The 12,425-nt window shown below is 37.2% G+C and overlaps 1 protein-coding gene across 1 annotated transcript; it reads left to right on the plus strand.

Moving 5' to 3' along the window:
- The first annotated feature begins 1,113 nt into the window (after positions 1-1,113).
- On the plus strand, positions 1,114-10,542 carry oprk1 (opioid receptor, kappa 1). The gene is made up of 3 exons (XM_056466969.1): positions 1,114-1,361; positions 4,759-5,111; positions 9,194-10,542. The coding sequence occupies exons 1-3, from the start codon at positions 1,117-1,119 to the stop codon at positions 9,727-9,729; spliced, it is 1,134 nt and encodes a 377-aa protein (XP_056322944.1). The 5' UTR covers positions 1,114-1,116; the 3' UTR covers positions 9,730-10,542.
- Positions 10,543-12,425: the final 1,883 nt, after the last annotated feature.

Genomic DNA, 12,425 nt, shown 5'->3' on the forward strand with positions numbered 1-12,425 from the left:
TATTCAATAAGTAAAGCCCCTTGTGGCCTGTACCCATTTTGGCAATGGATGAAAAGTTAAAATAGTAGTTATATTTTTATATTATGTTGGACTTTTAAGAATATTATTTCCAAGGTAATGTAAATGTTTTAAAACTCCATAGACTTTACACTTTACTGTGTTTTATATAAGCACAACAGTAAATATATAGCTAGGCTGAATGAATGAATGAATTCTGATCCCACAAAGCGTTCAAAATCAAAAGGAATAGGTACAGGAATTTATATTGTAAGCCTACTAGGAAAACAAGACAGATGGGCTCCTGAATTCTGAAGATCACAACACGCCATCTTCCCTAATCCTTTATTTAATACATCTTACGCCAACACAATTACGCACATTCCTCTTTGACAAAATAATGCGCTTTTCCCCATTTTACACGTCCTTCTGAATTAAAGGTTACATCCACACACTCAAGTGCCTTTGGTGCTTAATCTCCAGTGAAAACTGCAGTTTTGCCTGTTGAGCGGCAGCGCGCGCATGAAGGTCTCCAGACATGAAGTTTGGCGCGCGCCATCTCACGAAACACTAAAACTATTTCACCGCCAGACGTGTCTCGTATTTTGAGCTCGTAAGACATTTATCATATTTAGAAGGTACTTTTATTTCCGCCGATACCAGCGAAGGGCTGCAGTGAGGCAGTGCAGCTGGTTAACGGACTGTTTCAGATGGAGAGCGTCACATGAGATCTGATGTCATACGGGACGCGCGGCAGAAGCAGCTGCTCTCGTAAGGTGGCAGTCAGTCATCAATTGAATAGGAGCGGGCCAAAGAAATCCGCGCATTGCGCACAGGCATCACTGTTGTTTTCAAACCTTGGGATTTTCGTCTTAAACTACCCGTTTAAAATTTAAAACAAGGTAAGACTCGAATATTTGACATTTTTCCAAGTGTGCAATATGTTTTTTTACAGGTAAAGTGCAATGTTTGCTATCAGCATATGAAATGTGTATACATATGTAACAAACGCATATTAAAAAATATTTTAAAGTTATTAATGTAATTATTGGGTCATTTTCTTATCCTAAGGCAACTGAACTTTTTCACTGACTCAATATTTTGTTAAACGAACAGACGATGGACAGCAACGTGGTGCAGATTTTTAAGGAGGATAAATGCCCCTCATCTCACCCTGAGAAGTGTTTACCTAACTTCACATGGCAGTCTGCTGTCTCGGACATTTACAACAGTTCTCTGAATGAAAGCTGGACGACCGAGCAGGAAGCTATGTCTCCTCTCATTCCGATCATCACTGCCGTTTACTCCGTGGTGTTTGTTGTTGGACTGGTGGGAAACTGCCTGGTGATGTATGTCATTATCCGGTAAGAAACAGCGTTGTCCTAATATGCCTTATTTTGTTTATCACATCAGTACGTTTAAATGTTCTTTTTAGAAAGTAGCTCTTACTTTTCATAGCTGTTGATAGACTTTATTCATGCCAAGCATTTCCGATCGGCTGGTTTGGACGAAATACCTGTTTTATGAGAGATATTTGGTGAAGGGTTTAAATTCAGTTTGGCAGTTTAGCTCCCCCAAGTGGACTGAAATATGAACGCACAATGCAGTCAAAATTGCATTGACGTACCCTCATCCGCCTCTTTATTAGGTACAAAAAGTGCTTTTTTATGTGCCAATTCCGAGTTGCACTACATTTTAACTGTAGAACTGCTTTAATTCCACGCAGTGTTGATTAATTCGACAAGTATTTCTCAGAGATTCTGGTCTGGTTGACGTAGATTTTCACTGCACATGATCTGGATCACATCACATTCTACAGCTGCTCTGTGCGAGATTTAGTGAGATTGGAGGCCATTTTAGTAGGGAACCCATGTTCAAGAAACCAGTTTATAATTATTTGAGCTTTGTGACGTGGTGTATTATTCTGCTGGAAGTGTCATCAGAATGAGCACATTTTGGTCATAAAAGGGTGGATATGGCCAGCAACAGTGCTCAGTTACTGGCTATGGCATTAGTAATGGGTATTAAGCGAATCCAAAAAAATAAGAGAAATCGAGATTCTTTACACCAGGCAATGTTTCTGCATTCCTTTATTGTACAATTTAGCCAGTGTAAATTGTAGCCTCAGTTTGCTGCTTTTAGCTGACAGGAGTGTCACTAGTGGGCGGGTGTATCTCATCTGCTTCAAGGTTTGTTTGTTGTGCTGTGCTGACCTCCGTTGTAACTGAGTAGTTAGCATCTTAAATATAAAGGTTCCCAAAATGGATTTCACAGCAAAGCCATTAAAGAACCAAATGTTTTCTGTGTGAGGAGCATTTTAGTAATCTAATGTTTTTCCACTATAAAAAACGTTTTTTTTTTTTGCAATGCAAACTTTCCATGGATGATTCATTCCTTCATTTCATCAGGGGTCGCCACAGCAGAATGAACCGCCAACTTATCCAGCATATGTTTTACACAGTAGATGCCCTTCCAGCTGCAACCCAGTACTGGGAAACATTCATACACCCTCATACACACAGATGCACACATATACACTACTAGTTTAGTTTTATTTAATTCATCTATATCGCATGTCTTTGGACTGTGGGGGAAACCGGAGCACCCAGAGAAAACACACATAAACACGGAAATATAAATACATAAATACAGAAATGCCAATTGGCCCAGCCGGGACTCGAACCAGTCACCTTCTTGCTGTGAGGCGACAGTGCTAACCACTGAGCCACCATGTCGCTCTTCCATGGATGATAAAAGTGCATAATGGAACATACAATGGCAATAAAGAAACTTTATTTTAAATAGTGTATATGTTGACATTTTATCAGCTCCAACCTGTCTGGCCATTCTCCCTTTGTATCAGCAATGCTTTTTCTCCACTAGAATTGTCACTCATTTAATATTTTCTCATTTAATGCATCGTCTTCAAACCATAGAGATTGTTAATTGTGAAAATAGAAGTAGATAAGCAGTTCCTAAAACTCAGCCTGTTCGAAACAAACATCCATGCCACATTCATTCATTCATTCGTTTTCCTTTGGCTTAGTCTCTATTTCAGAACTATTCCAGCATATGTTTTACACAGCGGATGCCCATTCATAGATTACGGCCAATTTAGTTAATTCAATTAACCTATAACCTATACACCCTCATACACACACATATACACTACCAGTTTAGTTTTATTTAATTAATCTATATCGCATGTCTTTGGGAAACTGGAGCACCCAGAGGAAACCCACGCCAAAACGGGGAGAACATGCAAACTCCACACAGAAATGCCAACTGGCCCAGCCAGGACTCGAACCAGCGACCTTCTTGCTGTGAGGCGACAGTGCTAACCACTGAGCCACCATGCCACATTCAAATTCACCTAAATGACCTTTCCTCCCCATTTGTATTCTTGGTTTGAACTGCAGCAGATTGGCTTCACCATGTCTACATGTCATTGGTTTGGTGCAGTGTGATTTGTTATTTCTATATTTGGGTTTACTAATGGTTGAACAGGTGAAACTAATAAAGTGGCTGGCGGATGTATGGTGCTTTTATTAAGGTCTGTGCCTGGTCTCCGTTCTGTATAAATCTTTTATCATGATATAAGCATAAATGAGTAAGCATAAATGAGTAATCCCTATCAGATTTCACAGAAAAACACCTAGCTTGCTTTTAAATTGATACTTTCTAAAAAAAAGTATTAATAGAAAAACTGACAATTAAGAGTGCTATTTGAGAGGAAAAATGAACTCCCATATAATGCTAACACAATGGAGCTGCGTGGAAAAGTAATGTCACAAAACAATGAGAAAGCAATTAATTGTTTTGCTCAGTTAGGTTAAAACCATAAATACATTAGCAAAGCATTGCCAGTAAGTTTGAATACTGTCACAAAAGTGATCCAAAAACTAATAAAGGATGGTCTTGTGGGAGGCCTGTTAAGATGTCAAGGCCATCCACAGAGTTATGAATTATTACAACAGTTGGCTGAATGATTAAAAAGTCAAACTTTGACACCATAAATCTTTCACCGCATGGCTGTCATCCACGAAGGAAGCGACTGCTGAAGCCAATGGAAAAAAAATAGGCAAAGACTACTGGAACTCCACACTTTGAAGTGGTGTGAAAGAGATTCACATATTTCGACTCTGCTCCTATAGATTCCAAACTGTGTGGCATCCCAAGGCTCATTCTCATGAATGGAGAAAGAAAGATGTTGCTGTATGTTGGCAACATTCGATGAATAGAAGAATTGCCACTGTTCTTAAAAATTAAGCAGGCCACAAAATATTAAAATTATTAGAATATTTTGCAACACCTATTTTCAAGTAAACATATTATTTATCTTATTATAAATATGTGAGGTTTTCACACTCTTATATTAATTTTTTTTTTTTACTTTGTAAAAATGCAGCAAATTAGAAAAGAAATCATAAAATGGGGGTGTACTCTTTTATGCTGGACACTGTAACCTTTGTGCAAATAGTCTGTGTTATTTTGGAAATGTTTAAGATAAAGAACTGTACAGTTCTTGCTTGTTGAATAATATATTAGAGCACAGGCTGTCACCATGACCAGATAGACTCGACCTGTGAATTATACATAACGTCTTTAACCGACAAACCACTGACAGACAAATGTTTGAAAACATTGGGGAGTTTGTTGCGTATGCGGCCTGAAAGCAATCTCATGCATGAATTTATAATGGTGATGGGTTGTATTTCATTCATTTTGACACTCTTCTGCACTCAATCAATTTCCCGACAGATACACCAAAATGAAAACCGCCACCAACATCTACATTTTCAACCTGGCTGTCGCAGATGCTTTGGTAACCACCACCATGCCCTTTCAGAGCACAGATTACCTGCTAAACTCCTGGCCATTTGGAGAAGTGGTGTGCAAGGTTTTCATCTCCATTGACTACTACAACATGTTTACCAGTATCTTCACTTTGACCATGATGAGTGTGGACCGATATGTGGCCGTCTGCCATCCCGTCAAGGCCCTGGACTTCCGGACACCAATGAAGGCTAAGATCATCAACATCCTCATCTGGGTGCTGTCCTCGGCTGCTGGGATCCCTGCAATGGTTCTTGGAAGCACTCAGACGAACAATGGTAGGGATGAATGATACTGTATATATTAAGGCTGGGAAATTTGGCCTAAAATCTAAATCTCGATCAATTGAACATTTTAATGCGATTTATAAATAATGGACGATTATTTTATTTTTTTATTTAAAAAAAAATTGCCCTCATAGTTCATTGACAAGTTTTATATGACGTCTAAAGGCATCTCTGGCGCAGCTTCCAATCATCATCAATGTAGTGCAAAGTAAGGCTCAAGAATGAGTCCATCGTCCTACTTGACCAGAGATCAGATGTGGCTGCAAAGTGGCCACAGAAGTAGTAATCAGCCACAACCTTTAACAGAGTGGGGTCCCGTGACATGTAGAGAAAGTTATTGAAAAAATGTCCCTGGAAAAATTTAATCGATTATAGGTTTTGAATGTCTTTAACTTTTCGATTAATCGCCCAGCCCTAGTGTATATATGTGTATATATATATATATATATATATATATATATATATATATATATATATATATATATATATATATATATATATATATATATACATTTACATTTAGTCATTTAGCAGACGCTTTTATCCAAAGCGACTTACAAATGAGGACAAGGAAGCAATTTACACAACTATAAGAGCAGCAGTGAACAAGTACTATAGACAAGTTTCAGGTGTGTAAAGTCTAAGAAGCAAAGCATTAGAAGTTTTTTTTTTTTTCTTTTTTTTTTTTTTTTTGAGACAGTACAGTTAGTGGTATAGTCAGAGAGGCAGTTACAGATTAGGAGAGAAAGTGGAGACTAAATAAGTTTTTAGTCGTTTCTTGAAGACAGCAAGTGACTCTGCTGTTCTGATGTAGTTAGGGAGTTCATTCCACCAACTGGGCAGATTGAATGTGAGAGTTCGGGAAAGTGATTTCTTCCCTCTTAGGGATGGAGCCACGAGGCGACGTTCATTCACAGAACGCAAGTTTCTGGAGGGCACATAAATCTGCAGAAGTGAGAGCAGATACGAAGGAGCAAAGCCAGAGGTCGCTTTGTAAGCAAACATCAGAGCTTTAAATTTGATGCGAGCAGCAACTGGCAGCCAGTGCAAACGGGTGAGTAGCGGAGTGACATGTGCTCTTTTGAGTTCATCAAAGACCACTCGTGCTGCTGCGTTCTGAAGCAGCTGAAGAAGTTTGATAGAATTAGCTGGAAGCCCGGCTAGCAGAGAGTTGCAATAATCCAGTTTGGAGAGAACAAGAGCTTGAACAATAAGTTGAGCTGCATGTTCAGATATGAAGGGTCGGACCTTTCTGATGTTGTAGAGTGCGAATCTGCAAGATCGAGCAGTTCTAGAAATGTGGTCAGAGAAGTTCAGTTGGTCATCAATCGTTACTCCAAGGCTTTTTACCATTTTGGATGCAGTAATGGTTGCCCCATTCATCTGGATTGAAAAGTTATGGTGTAGAGTCGGGTTGGTAGAAACTTCAAGCATTTCCGTTTTCGCGAGGTTAAGCTGAAGATGATGATCTTTCATCCAGTGTGAAATGTCTGACAGGCAGGCTGTATATGTATATAGGCTATATATATATATATATATATATATATATATATATATATATATATATATATATATATATATATACGTAACAGTCTGGGGTTGGTAAGATTTTTAAATATAGTTTTTTTTTGTTTTTAAAAAGAAGAAGAAAAAACACTAAATAAAAATCTGGTTAATTTTATTCATGTGATGGCAAAACTGAATTTTCAGCATCATTTTATTACATTGAGCATCACATGATGATTCAGAAATTGATCTAATGTGTTAATTCAGGTAAATTTTGTACTTTTATCAATGCTGAATATAGTTGTGCCGGTTAATAGTTCTGTAGATACCATGATGCATTCTTTCCAGACTTTTTTATTGAATGAAATTTTTTTAAATATAGTTTGAATATAGTTTATTGTAACATTATCAATATATTCCATTACTTTTAGTCTTTTACCATAAAAATAAAACTATAATTGTTATTTTAAAAAAAAACTGCACCAAGGCCCAATTTTTGAGAGGTATCAATTGCGGGCTCATATTAGTTTATGTCAATATTAAATATTTAGGGTTGGTCATCTAACTCTCAAACATAATCCTTAAAATCCCTTAATCCTTAAAAAGTAAAAGGACATTGCTAATTGTAATTAATTGCAAGTTTCATAATTAATTGTTTCATACTGTAAATTACAATTTTGGCAACAAATAGTATGTGAAACAATGACTGTAAAAAAACATGGATGACGCGACCACCTTTTTCCAATGAGCGCTTTAAATGCAAAACGCCTCATCATGGGCACAAACTGTCACAAAACACTGCTGAAATTGGGAAAAAAAATCCAACTTGAAACAAACAAAAAAATCAGTAACACTTTATTTTTATGGTCCATTTGAGTATTAGTAGACTGTCTGCTTAATATCTGTTCATACTGCTCCTTCAACACACATTTAACTAACTATAAGAAACTTTGTCAACTTACACTACATGTCAACTTCCACTAACTCTAACCCCAACCTAACAGTCTACTAATAATATAATGAGTATTAGTTGGCATGTAATTTTAATTCAACAAACAGACCATCAAAATAAATTGTGACTAAAAAATCTTTTATCCTCTATTATATGAAGGTGATGTTTGTTTCCACTTAAGGAGAATAAGCCTTCTAGTCAATAATGTGGTGAAAGCTGTGTTGTTGAAGGCAAATTTAGCCCAAAGCACTTTTTTAAAAGTATCAAATATTTTAGACCAAAACACTGTCAATCTTGGACAAGAACAAAACATGTGTGTGTGATTTGCTGGAGATTGTTGACACTTATTACAAGTATTTCTTCTATTTGGGTATATTTTGGCTAATCTGGCATTAGTAAGCTGTTTATTATAATTTGGTATAAATAGTATATGTTGGACTGCAAAATAAATGATCTTTCATAAACTCTAGCCTAAGTTAGACTAAGCTATGAGCACAAAAAAAAATCTTATATGAGCTGTTGGTATTTATTATCTTGATAGGAGTAGAAATGACATTTGTAAAATATGAAAAATAACATATAAACAACACATATTTTTTAGAAAGGTTTTTATTTTTAATTAGCAATCAACAGGACCCAAAATATACACAACATGGACAGCAATTAGCCATGTGGGAAACATTGTGTGTAGTTAAAATAGCAAAAGATAAATACAGTAAGATTTCTAAATATTAACAGGATATTTACTCATCCCATCCCTGCACTATATACAAATAATGTTATCAATTTGTACAATAAACTTAGCAGTATTAATACATCGACTGATGCCTATCAGCTGCTGCAACATCGCTTGTTATATTGTTTATCATTTTTTTCTGTGCCTCTGTTTTCATTTGGTTTATTCGATGCCTTAATCATATCTGGTAAATGATGTATATAAATAATATATATAATGTGTAGTTCTGTTTGTTATATAAGATTCTGTTTCTAGAACATTAATATTTTATAACAGCAAATTGAGTAGATTAACTCAGTAAAATGCCAAAACTCAAAATGAACATTAATTTCTATCATATAAAACATACTTTAAAAATCACATATCAACCTATTACTTATTCAAAAGAACAATACAATAATACAATACTTTATTGACAGACTTACTGACAATAAAGTACTTACTGACAATTAAAATACTCTTACAAAAAGACAAAGACATACAAAAATAAAAAAAGAATTCATTTTACATGGGTCTTATTCAGCTTCAAGACAGCCTGATGTACAAATGACTTTTTAATTTTACTTTATTAAAACTTGGGACACTAAATCGACGGTTAGATTTTAATGGTATAAATTCTTGATTTAACACATGACTAGGGTTCATAATTAAGTTCTGTGCCAGCCTTGTGAGGTTCATGTAATAGGAACAGTCTTATAATTTACCCTTCTTTACTCAGGGGGACCAAAACAAACCCAAAACTTCTTCTAATAATTGAAGGAACAGTCAGTTCTCCACTCTATTCTGATGTGTTGTTCCTTCTCATTATAGCACGCATGATTAACCTGTCCTCACTTCTGCTTAATAATTAACCGCTGTTGTTTCATATTTGATCTGCAGGCACGACAGAGTGTGCTCTGCAGTTTCCAGACCCATATGTCTACTGGGACACATTGATGAAGATCTGCGTCTTCATCTTCGGCTTCGTGGCTCCTCTCCTCATCATCACCGTTTGCTACACTCTCATGGTCCTGCGTCTCAAGAGCGTTCGTCTGCTTTCAGGCTCACGTGAAAAAGACCGCAACTTGAGACGCATCACTCGCTTGGTTCTGGTTGTGGTGGCAGTGTTCGTTGTGTGCTGGACACCCATTCACATCTTCATTCTGGTCAAAGCTCTTTCGCATGGAGTGCCGGAGACCACATCGGTCATGGCTGCCTACTTCTTCTGTGTGGCGCTGGGGTACACCAACAGCAGCCTGAACCCTATTCTGTATGCCTTCCTTGATGAGAACTTCAAGCGCTGCTTTAGGGACTTCTGCTGCCCAGGTCGGACTGCAGGCGACGGGCGCGGGGTTAGTCGGGTCAGAAGCACTCTTCGAGAGCACACGTGCCCAGCAGAGGCCAAAAATGACGGAGGCCAGGGTCGACCCGTATGACTAGCCGTGGAGCTGTCATCCTTTCACGGTCGAGAGGACTCCAATGACCTGGGACTGACACAGATCACAACCGCCATCTGAGGAAGGGATTTTGCCATTTAGGTTCAGACGAGGGCGCTTAGGAATCTGTGGTTGAGCAAAAAGGCTTCTTTCATACAGTATGTCCATATAAATATTTACAGCATCACCTCGTTTAGAGTTTACTTTCTCATTACTTTTATCCCCGTTGACCAAAGATGGAACGTCATGCTCAAAGAGGCTTTTGCGTAAGGTTACAAGTCCTTCAAGATATATAGGGAAGAATTTCCTTACCTGCGTCAATGCAATGCTTCTTTTGGTGTTAAAAGGTTTTGGAGAGAGTAATGAGTATGTAAATGGCACTTTTTATGTGTTTGATCTTGGTGAAATAGATCTGCTATGCTGCTGCTGCTTAGATTAACAAGACTCTATATATTCACAGACACTGTCTGAGAATATAACAAACTCCTGCTGCAAGCATAACATACCTGAATTCCCCCATAGCAGATCTATACACAGGTGGAGCTGGGGTGGAGAAGGGTTCCCGAAAACATGCTGCAGATTGCTAATGCAAATGACAATGTATTTCAGTGTTGAGAAGAGAGCTGAGGCAACCAGTCACCTGTGCCATGTAGTTGGAAGGAGATTTGATGGACCTGTTCAAGTACAGTTTAAGACTTAACTGACTGCATATGTATTTTTATGACACATGCAGTATTACTAAAGTCTGCTGGAGTCAGTTTACTGCTTTTCCACCATTATTTAACACCCAACAAAGCATGTCTTATAGCAGTGTTTCTCAACCACGTTCCTGGAGGACCACCAATGCATGTTTAAGATGTCTTGTTTGTCTGTCACACTCATTACAGGTCTTTCAGTCTTTAATGAGCTGATGATCTGAATAAGGTGTGTTTGGTTAACGAGACTTGGAAAATGTGCAGGGCTGGTGTCCTCCAGGAACGTGGTTGAGAAACACAGTCTTAAAGGAATGGTATAACCAAAAAAAAAAAAAGAATTGACTCACACTCAAATAGTTCTGAAGCTTTTTGTTGAACCCGAAAGAAAACATTCTAAGACTGCTGGAAACCAGTAGCCACTGATATTCATAGTAGGAAAAAATACTATGTAAGTCAATAGCTACAATTGCCAGCGTTCTTCAGAATGTCTTCTTTTGTTTTGAATTGCTGAAAGAAACTCAAACACAAGTGGAGACTAAGTAAAAGATCACAGAATTTTATTTTTTGCATGAACAAACACCTTAAGAGATGTTTTGCTTGTCATGCAGCGATACTTGCTGATTGGAGTAGCACAGATAAAAGAGAGCAAGTGACCGCAAGAGGAAAAAAAACCTTTTAGTAAAAACATTATCTATTTTCAAACTATTAAACTAATGCCTCATTCAAATCTGTATTTACAACTTATTGTGTATCCCTATTCAGCAAAAAAAAAAATCTGGTCTCAATGAAACTGTGTGATAAATCCTTTGGGATATAAATGGCCAGATTTGCTTACAGTTTGTGTTAATGCAAAGCTTTTTTGGCATTGACGCACTATTGTCAGTATTTCCTAAAGGCACGCAGTAAAAGGTATGCCGTTTTTTTATTGTTATTATTTTGCGGATGACCTTAAAGAATCTATTTATAAGAGCGTTCCTTTCAAAATCGAAATTTATGCGAGGAGAGATGAATTTAAATGAATCATGCGACATGACTGACAAAGCTTTTCAATACTCAGTGTAATGGTTTTGCACCATTATTTATCACCCAGAAACATATCAAGATTTTTTTCATTGTACATGCTGTGATGGGTGCTCATAGGAGGAGGAACAGAAACAAAAAACAGAATGAATGACTGCTAAAATGTTTAGCGAAATCATTGTTTTGTTTTGAATGTTCACATTCACATTTTAGTATCAATTCGTTTAAATCGCCCATTGACCAAAGATGATTAAAATCTGGTCCATTACAATCCAAAAGACACTTTTCTGTAGTGTTATAAATTCTTTGATCTATAGGGCCAGGCTAACTTGTGCCAGCTCAAACCCTCATTTGGCATTGTAAAAACCCCAATACATGGCGGTATTGTCACTTGATATGATAATATGTTGTTATCACTCGATTGAATGGGCGTTATTAGTGGTTATCAGCTGATGTATATGGGCCAGTAGGGGCCTTCTGTGCCTACTGGTAGGCTTAGAAAGCTGTTATCATTCATCTAATCCTGTAGTCCAGTTTTATTTTGCTCATCATGCTTTAATAGTAGCATTAGGAGGAGTATCATATGGTCATTTAAAAAAAGAAGACATTATCTAAACATCAATTACCAAACCACGTTGTTTTTAATTTGTGCTGCTCTTTGTAGACTTCATTAGTCATTATGCAAAAAAGCTGCTGCATCCATGTTCTTTAATTTGCACGTTGTAAGTAGACTCCTCACAGAACTTTCCACTCACATCTTTGCTTGTATGGGATCGCAATCTCAGGCTCATTTGCCCTGTTTAGTAAATTGTAAATTACTGGTATGCCTGCGATATTACTCAAACATGTAGTTTGTCTTGGGTTGACATGATTAAAAAATTGTGTAGCCAAAAACATCAAACAAAAGCATTGTACATTTGCGTCTGTTTGTACTGTAAATAGTTTGTTTTGGTTTATAAAACCATCCTCTTTTATATATAA

This window comes from Danio aesculapii, chromosome 2 (assembly GCF_903798145.1).
Source record: "Danio aesculapii chromosome 2, fDanAes4.1, whole genome shotgun sequence".
NCBI lineage: Eukaryota > Metazoa > Chordata > Actinopteri > Cypriniformes > Danionidae > Danio > Danio aesculapii.

Bases quoted from the DNA above. Each gene is read 5' to 3' on its own strand.
- oprk1 (XM_056466969.1), top strand. From the start codon at position 1,117: ATGGACAGCAACGTGGTGCAGATTTTTAAGGAGGATAAATGCCCCTCA. The intron at 1,362-4,758 runs GTAAGAAACAGC...ATTTCCCGACAG, and splicing joins GTGATGTATGTCATTATCCG to ATACACCAAAATGAAAACCG. The intron at 5,112-9,193 runs GTAGGGATGAAT...TTTGATCTGCAG, and splicing joins AAGCACTCAGACGAACAATG to GCACGACAGAGTGTGCTCTG.